Source organism: Bicyclus anynana, chromosome 17 (assembly GCF_947172395.1).
Source record: "Bicyclus anynana chromosome 17, ilBicAnyn1.1, whole genome shotgun sequence".
Taxonomy (NCBI): domain Eukaryota; kingdom Metazoa; phylum Arthropoda; class Insecta; order Lepidoptera; family Nymphalidae; genus Bicyclus; species Bicyclus anynana.
In genome coordinates this window covers 2,134,424-2,148,391 of record NC_069099.1, presented here as the reverse complement: position 1 = coordinate 2,148,391, position 13,968 = coordinate 2,134,424, and the positions used below count along the sequence as shown (strand labels likewise).

Below are 13,968 nucleotides of genomic sequence, written 5' to 3'. Positions count from 1 at the left end.
TACCCTCATATATTTGTAATTATGCCGTCAGCTCACTCTTCGTACTGTAAACACAGCAATGCTGCTTGGCAGATAAATTACCGCACTACTTCTTCGGAAGTGTTCTATAACAAAGATATATCTACTTCTGACTCCTATTCATACCTATACGTAAAAACTCTTTTGCTTAGTAACTATTATGGTTATTAATCTAGTTAGCTACTCTCAGCGAAAAACCGACGAAGCCATGCGACAACGTCACCAAGATCCGATAAAATACCCTCTTCTTTTCCTTTCAGCTTCCGCTGCGTGTGCGGGCGCGGCTACAAGCCCGCGGGCGACGTGTGCGCAGACGTCGACGAGTGCAACGCGCGCCGCTCGCCGTGCGAGCATCTGTGCAAGAACACTGAGGGCTCCTACGAGTGTCTCTGCAGATCTGGATACGAGGTATACATCACTAGCTTCGTTTTTCATGGAAATTTGCAGCAAGTAGAGCTTTGCTTGTGTTAACTGGCGCAGTTGTTGCCTTTTACAAAACTTCGCAGGAAACACCTGCTATGGTATGGTAAATGAGTCTAAATCTCTGGAGCTAAACGCGAAGTATCTACACCTCCAAAAGAATGTATTGAAAATCTGAATTTTATGCGCACGAAGTTGCGAAGGTCTGCTGGTTATAAATATACTTAGACATCATTGAACGTTCGTCTAGGTGGACGAAGACGGCGCCAACTGCAGAGACGTGGACGAGTGCGAGCGCGGCACGCACACCTGCCAGCAGACGTGCTCCAACACGGACGGCTCCTTCGAGTGTTCCTGCCAGGACGGGTATGAGAAGCGCGGGGACGCTTGTGTCGGTGAGTTTTATTTATAAATCCATTTATTTTAAGTAGGATTAGTTTACAAGCACTTTTGAAATCTCAAGTATTTGTGAAGCCTTTATCATCGGTTCGGATGACAGGTTCTACTGAGAAGAGCCAGCAATAAGTTCAACAGTAGCTTTTTAAAAAGGCCACACATAATAGTTTACATTTCTTAAAATCATAATTATTTATTTTACTTTTACTTTCTGAGTGAAGATGGAAGCTACATGCAACTCGAGCAGCATTAATTTCAACGGCAAACAGATCGAAATTGATTGGAAGATATAAGGATGGCCTTAATACTTCCCCGCATGAGTTCAAAAGCGTCAATGTTAGTAAACTAACGCAATGTCTGTATTTATAGATATCAACGAGTGTCACGAGGAGGGCGTGTGCCCCACGCCCGGCAAGTGCGTGAACCTGCTGGGCTCGTACCGCTGCGTGTGTCCGCGCGGCTTCCGCCTCGACATCACAGGCGCGCGCTGCCTCGACCGCGACGAGTGCGAGGACGGCCGCTGCCAGTCGCCCTGCAGGAACTACGCAGGCGGCTACCGCTGCGACTGTCCGCAAGGTGAGTCGCAGCTACGTCGCACTGTTTCAAGGACGGACCTTTTGGCTGTTTTCTGGCCTGCACCGGGATGAGTGCGAAGACCGCAGCCAGGTACGATGCAGGAATTGGAGTGTCGACTAGGTTTGACTGAATGCCTTTGACGTATGGTCGAATTATCTACTTCTACGTTACTTCTGTGGTACAAATAATTAAAACTTACTACTCATTCGCAGGCACATCGAGGTCGTCTAGCGGCGTGTGCGTGCCGACGGACGTGTGCGCGGGCGGGCCGTGCGGCGGCGCGCCGTGCTTCCCCGTGGGCGGCGCCTACCGCTGCGGCTGCCCCGCCGGCTACGGCTGGGACGCGGGCCACGCTGTGTGTCTGCAGGTACTGATGATTCGCTGATGGGTTTGTCTTAACAATCCCACAGGAACTCTTTGACTTTGGACACGAAAAATATTCCAGGCTACAAACTATTTCTGTCAAGATCATTAACGGTTAAGTCAGAAAGCGGACGCCCGCGACTTCGTCCGCGTGAAATCCTACTACAACCCTACCCTACTCCCACTCTACAGCTACCCTACCATACCAGACAGGAGATGAGTAGGGACTCAACCCTATCGCTACCCTACCCCTACCCTACCCTACCCTACTACGCGACGGAAGCTTAATAAATGGAGTAATTTCTCTCGTTTTCCCAACATTTCCCTTCACTCCTCTGCTCCTATTGATCGTAGCGTGATGGAAAGTATACCATAACCTGTCCAGGAGTATGAAGAATAATTGTACCAAGTTTCGTTAAAATCCGTCGAGTAGTTTTTGTTTCTATAAAGAACATACAGACAGACAAAAATTTTACTGATTGCATTTTTGCCATCAGTATCGATCACCACTCACCCCCTGATAGTTATTTTGGAAATATATTTCATGTACAGAATTGACCTCTCTACAGATTATATATATATTATAAGTATAGATTATGTTATTGATTTCCGTTAATCTCCGTTATTTTTCAGTTGGCAGGCGGCTGTGCGACGTCCAACTGCCTGTTCGGCTGCACGTCGTTCGGCGACTCGTTCCAGTGCGGCTGCCCCACGGGCTACCAGCTGGTGGGCGCGGGCCACTGCCTCACGGCGCTGGACGGCGCGCTGCCGCCCGACGACATCGGAGACGCGCCCGTGTTCCCCGTGCGGGACCAGTACAAGATCGGCGGGAAGAACGAGCTGATCTCCACGGAGGGATGCTTCAGTTGCAAGGTATGATTCTTCCACTTCCCTCCTTCTTTAATCTTTTTCATAATATAATAGAACCATTTGTGTTTTTTTTGTTTAAATGTTTAACAATATTAGATAAAAATAAAATATAACACAAAACATAATTTAAAATTTATAAAGCCTTCCCGTTACATGGTAGAGTGAGAAACCTCCTCACAATACGCGCTATCTCAAGATCAAGTATCACTCTCTTCTGTATCCGACCTTTAATCCAACAATCAAGCGAAACTCCTTATGGTGTTGATCGAAGATTTTCGCTATCACTTATAGCGTTGGCCATATATGTATAGCGTTTACAATTTGTGTTTATTTTAATAAAAATTAAGTATTTCTTAAAGATTTTTGTACCATATTTCACAAAATTAAGAAACAAAAGACAACACTTGTGATAAGAATTATAATAAACTTTTTTTAAATGATAACAGATGAACGGTCGAAGGCGCAGAGCTCCAGAGGAAGGCATCGTGTTCGCCAACGGAACGACTCTAGTCAGAAAGCGCAGGAGACGTAGCAGACGTAAGTGATCTCAGGATTTTAATACAGATAATGATTTTTGTTCAATGGGTGATAAGTTCTGGTTTCAACAGTAACATTTTGGTTATAGATCCTACTTTTTTAAAGCAACTTAAAACCCACTGAATGAATTTAACCTCAACTGTACTTTTACTTCTTCGGCAGTTTTACTTAAATGGAAAAAGTTAGAATTCCAATTTCAAAACGTCACAATTTTCATGAAAACTCGAAATTCTATGCAACAAAGATGTGTAAACAGGTATTGAATGGAAATCATACCATGGTTAGAAGAATTTTCACTCTTGGTGTTGAAAATTCGTGATGACACATACATAAATGACACAACCCTGTTTTGTAATAGTGCATAAAAGGAGATAGTCCATTTCAGGTCCACTCTTATACCCCGTATCATTAAAATTAAAAAATACAAGGATTTTATTAAAATCTAAGTAAGTGAATAAATCTAACTAAATAAAAAGAAATAAATAAAATTAAAACCCAAGTTTTTGAGTTACATTCAAGATGGCACCCATAGAGCAATAATGCCATGACAATTGACAGCAAACGTCAAATCGACTACTGCATTGAAAACGTCATCAATCCGCCATTATTACTCATATTAGTGTTGCATTTATTGGGAGAGAGTGAATATTATTTCGAAAGAATTAAAGTAAATTCGTAGATTTGTATAATCAAAAAAAAAATATTTTCTTTTATTTCCGCCAGGGTACAATGACTGATCCTGGACTCCACACAACTTTGGACTATCTCCTTTAAATAGTAACAAAACCTTGATTGTTTCACAGGTCGTCGGTCAATCTTAGAGCCAGAAGCTGAGCTAATAGTCGTCACAGCGACCCCCAAGCAGACGTGGGGTCGCGCGCCCCTCCTGCGCCTCGTACCGGCGGAGAGTGAAGGTCGACCCCACTACAGGATAGCGTACGGCGACCCTGACAGGAACTTCCTATTGTCTAAACGAGACGGGACGTGGGCTCTTAGGTTAAGGAAACATCTTAAATCTAAGGAGGTTCTAGAAAAACAGTTGGAGTTGGAGGCTAGGTTCGTCGCACCGGAGATGGGCAAGAGGAGGAATAGACGGCACGTCGATTTGGACGTACCGGCGCCCTTGAGGTTATACGTATCGGTGCGCATTGCGCCGGCGAAACGTTGATTGTAAATGTAGTGAGACGAACCTATAGCGGTAGTTAGTAACTGGTCAGTTGTAGGTATCACTATTCGATTGGCATGCTCGTAATCGAAGTCGTTCGAAATTTAGTAGCGTTAAAGTAAAATGAATCTAGTATCTCTGATATTGAAGTTGAAAATTCTGCGTTATTGAATTTGATTTTATATTGTTTCACGCTCTTCCCTCTATGAGACTTATAGAGATAGATTAAGCCTTCAAATTGGGTGTTATATTTATTTTACTCTAAATTTCTAATGTCAAATACTCGTAAAAGATCTTTCGATTGCGTGCACGTGAATGTTATGGAATCAAACTTTGATATCTATGGATATCAGTCCCAAAAGTAGATAGGTATTAGGATGGGCATATTAGCTTGGGTGTGAGTACTTGTAAATAGAAAGCAAAAAAGTCATAAGTCATAAATGGATAACACTGCCATAATAAAAAAGTCAATTTGTAAGTCACTGCCATTTTCATAATAATGTGTTAATTTTAACTTTAAGTCTTCAGTCTTAAATAGGTTCGTCTCACTACTTATTGTGGATTATCACGTGACGAGGTATTCTGTATGCGATTATCAAGCTTACAGTTGTCTGATTTATTACATGAATCAATTATTTTTTTTACAAAAATTTATACCGTTAGCTAGTGCAATAATGGTTTCCTAGATCTCAACCTGAGATGTTGACTAAGTTGGAGATGTTGATCAAGTTGACGTAAGATCATCCTTAGGATACTATACAAAAATATAAAGAGCCAAAAAATTGTTTTAAAATTAGGTAAACGTGGATTTTACCTACAAAAACATTGCAGCCTACTTGAAAACTTTTCTTGGGATTTTTTTGGGAATTTATTTTATTACATGTCATTTAATCTTTCTAAATACATTATAAATATCTAAACTAAAAACTAAAGTTTTTGCCTAATGTGGTTATGGAGAAATCTCTTAAAAAACAATAAGTTTAGCAGAAAGAGGAAATATTTTGAGAAATGTATAATATAGAAGTTTCTATCTTAAGTCGATATTGGCTTCTATGATCGCATAATCGAATAACGGGTCATTCGATTTGATAAAGTACGATTCGATCTAGCGGGCAGTATTAGTTATGTGTGAGGTGATTGAATGCATAATAACGCAGCTTAGCTATTGTGCAGTTTAAGAATGGGTGCTGGTCCCTAAGTCTGTATTATTATTTATATTTAACAAACGAAAATTCGATTAATTTAATCCGTTGCTATAACTAATCTCTGTGTGATACACGGTATCATTTCAAAAAATAATATATTTTAATAAAGTACCTGCTGAAATACAACAACATTTATATTTTCAAATATTAATAAAGTATATTTTTAAATTCATGTGAAATATTCACAATTCAATACATTATTGTCTATTAATGTACTAAATCAGATGCTGCTAATTAAAATATTCGCCACACATACGAGTAGGTACACTGCGAAAAATTATTTTCTTACAGCTCTGGCGAAGCAAACTGGTATCTGAATTGTATGATTGCTAAGCTGTGATCTACCTTGTGTGTAGTTATCGATTAGATTGCGGCAATCGATATCTTGGAACATTTATTCGGATATCGATTATCACAATCGATATTTTTATTATATTTTAGTTATTTTTTCTAACTTTACCGCCATCTCTTTAAGTGCCAGTGTATAGACGTAAGGTTTGAAATAGTGACTATTTAAGAAAATTATTTATTTCACATTTTTTGCAATATTAATATAATAATAATAGCTTATGGATCTACTTACCTTGTATTGAGGTTGTCAACTTATATCTACTTTTTCGGGACATTTTTGGGCCAAAAAAAATCAAATTTTTTTCATTGTCTTTTTTTCAATTTAGTGAACGAAATAGTTTAAAAACATCCGAAACTAAAAAAACTAAAACTGTAAAACTTGTATGGCACTTGTAAACTAATTATTCTTTCTATAGTTCGCACCAATCTATACGAAATTATACATCACTAATTTATGAAGAATTGTCGTCGTTATGATGGAAAACTTTCAATTTGTTTTTATTTAAATGATTTATGTATTTTCGATCCAGGTGGGATACAAAATTATAGTAAATAGTATGTTTATCAGTTTGATATAGCTATGAATAAAGTTTCTTTCCGTTCGTCCTGCGAAAAAGCGTGAAGTGGCAACCCTATTTTAAATAATATAAATATAGTTTTATAATATATCACGTCTTGAACTTTTTTGTAAGATTTTTAACAATGCAATAGTTTTTGATTTATTTTGTAAATATGTGCATACAAATAAATATTAATATTATTATTAACAAAGTTATATTGTTCGTTATATAACAATGTTTTAACTTAGATCTAAGTCGATGTGGTGAATTTTTAAAATAAATAAACCAGTTTTTAAATTAATTTGTTTTTTAATTATGTCGCCAATAAAATAACTTAATAGAAATTCAAAAGAATGTTTTGCACAGAACGAATAACTCTGGTAATTTCTACTTTCAACACAGTCAATTAATTTGTAGTTTCAATGACCGATACTGTCATGCTGAATAGACCAGGCGCTGTGAGGAATTTGTATGAAGTCTTTAATTTTTCAATGCGGTCTTTATATTATTCCTCATAGCACGGAAACGGTCTAGAATATAGGTATGCGGTCTAGAAATCCATGGTTAGACTATGAGTTTAGTTATCTTATATAAACTACCCACAACATAGATTAAAATACCCGCCGGCAACCATGAATTGCTGATATAAATACTCGTAGCTTGAATAATTGTTTACTTTTACATATTAATCCAATCAATAGAGCATTTTGTCTCTAAGAAACAGCTTTGATTTCAAATAACATAAAACTTTCAACGAAATTGGAGCACTTTCTGAGGACTTCCGAAATATGCTTCATGTAGGTATTTATTCACTGCACTAATATTTTTCAAAAGTAGGATTTATGTATCTGCTGTAGTATTTTTCTTTCTTTTCTCCCGTCACAAACACTTGACACAATGTCGCAACAGAATTTCAAAACATGTCTTTAAAGGGTGTTTCAATATTTCATTATCAATATTCCATGACTATGCAACGTTGAATGTTTTTTAACAATATTGAAGTGAGTACAGTTGTGGAATCAAAATGGCGAAGGGGAAGGAAGAGTACTCGTGTGCGATGTACAGCAACAAATACTTCCAGCTGTGCGCGGCGGGCGGCGCCGTGGCTTGCGGCACCACGCACACCTTCGTGACGCCGCTCGACCTGGTCAAGTGCCGGCTGCAGGTCGACCCCGCCAAGTACAAGTCCATCTTCAAAGGCTTCGGCATATCGTTCAGAGAAGGCGGCGCCGCCAACTTGGTGAAAGGCTGGGCGCCCACCCTCATCGGCTACAGTCTCCAGGGCGCCGCGAAATTCGCAGGCTACGAATATTTCAAATACAAATTCGCAACTATGGTCGACGAAGAGACCGCTTACTTGTACAGGACGTATATGTATCTGGCGGCGTCGGCGTCGGCGGAACTCATCGCGGACGCCTTCCTCGCGCCCTTCGAAGCCACCAAAGTGAGGATGCAGACGACGCCGGGGTACACGTCGCAGATGAGGAGGGCCATGCCGCACATGATGTCGACGGAGGGCTTCGGAGTGTTCTACAGAGGGCTGACGCCGCTGTGGGGGCGCCAGGTGCCGTACACGATGATGAAGTTCTCCTCCTTCGAGAAGACGTTGGAGTACCTGTACGCGAACGTGGTGCCGAAGCCGCGCGAGCAGTGCACCAAGACGGAGCAGTTGGTCGTGACGTTCTCCGCGGGGTACATCGCCGGCGTGCTGTGCGCGATCGTGTCGCACCCGTCGGACACGATCGTGTCGAAGCTGAACAAGGAGCCGAGCGCGAGCATCGGCGGCATCCTGCGCGAGGTGGGGATGGTGGGCATCTGGCGCGGGCTGGTGGCGCGCATCATCATGATCGGCACGCTGACGGGGCTGCAGTGGTTCGTGTACGACGCGTTCAAGGTGTACACCGGCATGCCGCGCCCGCCGCCCGCCGACATGCCGGACTCTTTGAGGAAGAAATTGGGAAAGTAGTGTTACTCGTGTTTTGTTTATATTGAATAAATGGTGTGTATTAAGGTTTTTCTGATGTCTTATGTTTACTAATTGTTTTGATGCTTGCCCTATTAGTGTCGCGTCGGTCAAATCTTGGAAACTATGTACCTTATTCTAAATCTTCTTCTAAATCTTTGCCATTAACTATAATTTACTTGAAAGTAGTTTTTCCAAGACTTATAACTCGACTTCCAAAAAGGAGGAGGTCCGGCTGTATGTTTTTGTGTATATTCAGAACAATCCGTTCCGTGTAGGCCGCATCGCATCTGGCAACACCACGCAGTGCGCGCCGCTCGCGAGCCACAAATATCAACAGACCAACATTTCTGGTCAGCCTGCAATGCACATTACAATATTGTGATAGTATTAAGTTTCACTGTAAAATCAACCTCTCTTACGCAGTCGGTAGTGTGTGGTTCTCGTCAGACAATGGGCTCGAATCCTATCAGCTCGGCTCAATATTGGATATCTTTTAAATTGGCTCAGATCAGTTCTGGTAGTTCCTTGTTGAACCAGTGATAAGCTGATGTAGTTTTCGATCACGAGATGTTAATTTTGTGACCTAGGTCGTGGTGACTGCAGGGAAACTTCGGCCGTGGCTAGTTACCATACACCAGCAATGACGTACTGCCAAGCGATTTAGTGTTCCGGTACGTTGTTGTGTAGAAACAAAAAGGGGTGCTGATTTTCATCCTGGGTACTCCTAACAAGATAATTCGCTTCTATATGTTGGAGCGCGCTTAGAAAATGCCTATCACTCTTGCTAAAAGTTATTTAAAATCTATTGGTATCTTTATAGTGGGCTGTTAAAATAAGCTGATAATTTTGATGTGATTATAAAATAGTAACTTGTCACCAAGTAAACAATACAACGCAATAACACCGCACAAATGGCTCCCACAGATCTTTGAATGTGACACGAATAGTTTCCTGTATCGCGCTCGCATCTCCGGTAATGTTCCAGCTATCCAATAATCCTAAACCAGGGGCATTAACTCTTCTATCCGGGGCAATAACAATAATGCCGGGTTTATCCGTACATCGTGCCCACTTACCCGGGCCCGCCGGGATCCGGGCAATGTTTTATAAGTGGACAATAGCAAACACTAGCACACATTTAACATAATCTTGGATTTACCCGGGCGCATGTTTTGTTGGCCCGGGGTGTTTTATTGAAGGTGTAGCTCTTGGTGTATATAAACACAATAGCTTTTAACATTAGAATATACCTACCTACAAATTGCTTAATATTGTTGTTGTTAAATGTTTTTATTTGTGTTTTTTATTGGCCACCAGTTAAATATCCATAGTTATTTACTTACCAATGGCTAGAGTAGGTGCGAGTACGGGCTGAATTGCATATTTTATATAATAAACTGCCACATGAAGCCACGGGTATGTCTCTCAATAACTTCAAAGTTTTAATTAAACGCAAGCTTATAGAAAAGTCGTATTTATAGTGTTAATGATATATAAACGAAAAAAGCTTGGAAAAAAGCTTGGCTTTGCCTATTTATATATCAATTGTTAAATGGTGATAAACTAAAAAAGAAAAAACCTGGCTGAGTTTGTTGTGGGCTCTTCTCGGACCAAGGCGCTTTTGAAACCCTCGTAAATTTTATTTCTAAGTTTTTGAGTAGTTATTATAACTATTATTTTATAATATTATTTATTTCCTGACATTTCAGAAGTGCTTGTAAAACTAAGCCTAATTGAAATAAATGAACATTGACTATTGACTATAATCGACGAAAATCAATGTTTATTGTTTTCTACAGGTCTAACACTTCATTGGAGTGTTAGAACACACACAAACACACACACACACATGCTAAATATACTCTTAGTCTGTCAGCTGACTTTAATTCAACTCACGGTTTATAAGCCCTCTTTATCTGAAACCGCCGTTGGTTTTGATTTCGACAGGTGGCACTTAAAGTAGTGATTTTTTGGAAAATTCTTTATTTGGAAGACAGTATGTTCCAGGACCCGATGTCTCTCGGTTTTGCTAGTAATTTTTCTGTGTTTTTCGAAATTATTGGACCGATTATTTCTTTAATCAAGTACAATAATGATTGTGTGCAATCTCATCAGATGTCAGGCGGTGACGTTATCTTCTTTACCATATTAATTTCTTTATTTCTAACCACGGCTGAAACCAGACCAGTCTAATGGTATTATGCATACTCTACTCAGTACTCTGTGCACGCCACTGCACCTCAAGCGTAAAATCAGTCGAACAGCATACAAAGTTCGCGTCAGCAGTCGACGTAAAAGGAAATAACACATAACTACATACGTTGTGTGATAATCATACAACACACCGATGTAGTGCGCAGTGTAAGTGTCACCAGTATGTTCATTGACTAGGTATAGAACATTGTTTTTTTTTTTTTGGTTTATTCCCCGTGGTCCCTGCATAGTGCTAGACATAATTATACTGCCGAATTAAAATATATTGTGATCGATGTCATACTCGATATTTTTTTCCAATAATTCGGGAATAATTTTAACGTATTTTTATTGATTAAATATATCTTACCAACCGACTTTATAAAGGAGGTTCTCAATTTGGCGCGTATGCATTTTTTTTTCCTTTTTAATTTATTGTTTTATTTTTATCATAAATAGGCCACCTGATATTGAGTGGAAAATCGGTATAAAGAGGTAAGAATCGATGTTTTGTTTGTTTGTTACGTATTAATACAAAAGCAACTCAACCGATTGTAACAAACGCCGAATAACATAGGCTATACGAGTACTTTATTCTCGTGTTCTCACGGGAACTATGTGGGTGAAACCGCGGGGCGTCAGCTAGTCTTTTATAAAAGAGCCGTGCTCATGCTACCCTGCACCCGTCTACCTTAGGCTGCATGGCGTAAGCTCAGTTATTTCACTCATACTATCTCTAAATACATCCTTATAGATCTTCTGGATGAGTTTTGACAAAGACTACATACGTTAAAATTTCGTGAATTCATTAAACAAATTAAGATATTCATTTGCACGGTGGTTATCTTATGTTTCCATTGTTGATAATCATATAGATTTCATGGAAATTTAATCACGTCATCGACCTTATAACCAATAACATAAAATCGACGACCTATGTGATTATGAAGTCATTGGCTCATGACAACAACGTATTTTATAATTTTTTACACAGTGGCAGGTTATAAATATTACAAGTCCATATTTGATATACCGGATCTTTTCGCCTGTGGTCATTCAATCCGCAGGGTGTAACCCAATTCTGCCACCCCATTGTGTCTTCAAATGAAACGCTAACATCCAAACGGCGAGAGAATTGACACATTTCAAATAGAGCGATGAAATTGTGCAGTATCATTCGCGTCGGCAACGAGCGGGTATACTCGACTCGCTACACTGTTGACTTTGTTATTGGGGAGGAGTTAATTGATTAGCTAAACTGTATAAAATTGGTTATGTAAATAACTTTATGAATAAATTTCAAGTTGAATATTATTGTTATTATCAGCCTATTTAAACCGCTTGGCCTTCTTCCTTAAAAGAAAGAGGATATGGAGTTTAGACCCACTATTCCACCTTTGCGGCTTCGCGGGCTTATGGTACTGATTACTGTTTGACTGATTAATGACCATCACCAACTTTTCAACTCCGAATCATTTCACCGCGGCTAGTTGCTTCAACTGGTGAGGGCTGGCCCATTGTTTGCGCAAAGGATCAGCCTGGCTGTCCAGCACGGAAATGCAACCAGTATTCTTGTTACCCTACCACGTGGGCTTGATTTGTATAGTTATTAGGATAAGCTAGCCTAAGTACCTTATTTTCTGAATTTCTGAGAAAAATCTGAAAAAATAGAGTTTGAGAATTTTGACAGAAAGTTACTTAAAAGAAAAGAAAAGCTTAGTACTTCATAGCCCGACTCAGGACTCGAAACAGAGTCACTTCAAAATACCTACTTATTACTTATGCGTCAATGTTACAAACATACAATTGCTTGTACACTTACTTGTTATAAAGTAATTTGATTTAAGCAGACAGACAGGCTTAGTGGTGCAACTTGTATAGATCAGTGGCGTGCACTTCATAGCTGCAGACATAACTGCTTACCCTGAGAATTCACAACAAACCTCTATTGGAGAAAGAACTTCCATTTTGTGCAACCCTAGTTAAAAACCTAGTGCACGCCGCTAGTAAGGATCCATGACGAGTGTGATCCTCGTGTCATGCGCAGATGTGATGACTCATTTCGGCACATGTGCAAGCGACGAGGTGGCCGAGTGGTTAAGGCGTTGGACTGCTAATCCAATGTGCTCTGCACGCGTGGGTTCGAATCCCATCCTCGTCGACTCACTTTTGACTTTTTTTTTAATTAATTTTTTTTTATATAGATAACATTAAAATTATACTTATGTAATATAAACCGAAGTAAATAATAATTATTATTATGCCTCTAACTGACCTATTTAATAATAATGGTACTCATATTTCCAAGCCAAGCATAAATAGATTTTTAACATGTAACTCCTTTTCGAAATATATGATCACTGTAAACGTTTTTTTAGCCGACTTTAAAAAAGGAAGTTCTTTATTTGATACTAGCTGACGCCGCGCGGTTTCACCCGCGTGGTTCCCGTTCCCGTAGAAATACAGGGATAATATATAGCCTATAGCCTTCCTCGATAAATGGGCTATCTAACACTGAAAGAATTTTTTAAATCGGACCAGTAGTTCCAGAGATTAGCGCGTTCAATCAAACAAACAAACAAACTCTTCAGCTTTATTATATTAGTATAGATGTATGTCTGTATGCATTTAGATATATATAGGGTTCTATATACTCCTCTCCTACATGACTAGAGATTCCGATCTTGTTGTCGACCATTTAAAATAAATTGGTAATGTATATTTTATACATTATAGGTATTGTTTGTTTGGTCTTTATTGTGTATAGGTAAAAATAAACGTAATCAAATAAATTTCAAGGTCAAAAAATAGATCGTGAGGTCGCTTATGTGTTTATAGCTGATAATAATAGGACGTGTCGAGTCATTATTAGTATCATAATGTCTTTGTAAAAATTTGCTTTTAACCGAATGGTTCAGAGTTTGACTCCTGTTGGTTGATTTTGTAATTTATATATTTTCTAAACTGGTTATCATCATCATATAGGATCACAATCGAGCGTTCCGTAAGTTACAGGATATGACAAATACACATGTTACAAAGTTAGGTCCACCGACCTGAGCTTATATGACACTAGCGGACGCCCGCGACTTCGTCCGCGTAAATGTCGATGTCAACTTTACTACTACCCCTACCCTACCCTACCCCTACCCTACCACTACCCCAACCCTACCCTACCCAACCCCTACATCTACCCTACCCCTACCCTACCCTACTCTACCCCTACCCCCACACTACCCCTACCTTACCTACACCCTACCCCCATCCTACCCCTACCTTACCTACACCCTACCCCCATCCTACCCCTACCATCCCCGTACCCTATCCCTTTCCTACCCCTATCCCACC

General features: G+C 39.8%; 2 protein-coding genes and 1 non-coding gene across 6 annotated transcripts in view; all 3 read left to right on the top strand.

Moving 5' to 3' along the window:
• Positions 1-6,762, top strand: part of LOC112051277 (fibrillin-2-like) — a 61,966-nt gene extending 55,204 nt beyond the window's left edge. For all 4 annotated transcript variants that reach the window (XM_052886465.1, XM_052886462.1, XM_052886463.1 and 1 more), the window contains exons 47-53: positions 279-426; positions 689-833; positions 1,204-1,410; positions 1,623-1,777; positions 2,407-2,646; positions 3,090-3,180; positions 3,984-6,762. In XM_052886465.1, the coding sequence (XP_052742425.1) occupies positions 279-426; positions 689-833; positions 1,204-1,410; positions 1,623-1,777; positions 2,407-2,646; positions 3,090-3,180; positions 3,984-4,348 (1,351 nt within the window). In that variant the 3' untranslated portion in view covers positions 4,349-6,762. The remainder of the gene's footprint in view (positions 1-278; positions 427-688; positions 834-1,203; positions 1,411-1,622; positions 1,778-2,406; positions 2,647-3,089; positions 3,181-3,983) is intronic.
• A 723-nt stretch (positions 6,763-7,485) lies between these two features.
• LOC112051281 (phosphate carrier protein, mitochondrial-like) lies at positions 7,486-8,427 on the top strand. The gene has a single exon (XM_024089858.2). The coding sequence runs from the start codon at positions 7,486-7,488 to the stop codon at positions 8,425-8,427; it is 942 nt and encodes a 313-aa protein (XP_023945626.2).
• Positions 8,428-12,699: 4,272 nt separating this feature from the next.
• On the top strand, positions 12,700-12,781 carry Trnas-gcu (transfer RNA serine (anticodon GCU)). The gene has a single exon. It is a non-coding gene; the product is annotated as a tRNA-Ser (tRNA).
• Positions 12,782-13,968: the final 1,187 nt, after the last annotated feature.

Excerpts from the sequence above, each read along its gene's own strand:
- LOC112051281 (XM_024089858.2), top strand. The coding sequence starts at position 7,486 with ATGGCGAAGGGGAAGGAAGAGTACTCGTGTGCGATGTACAGCAACAAA.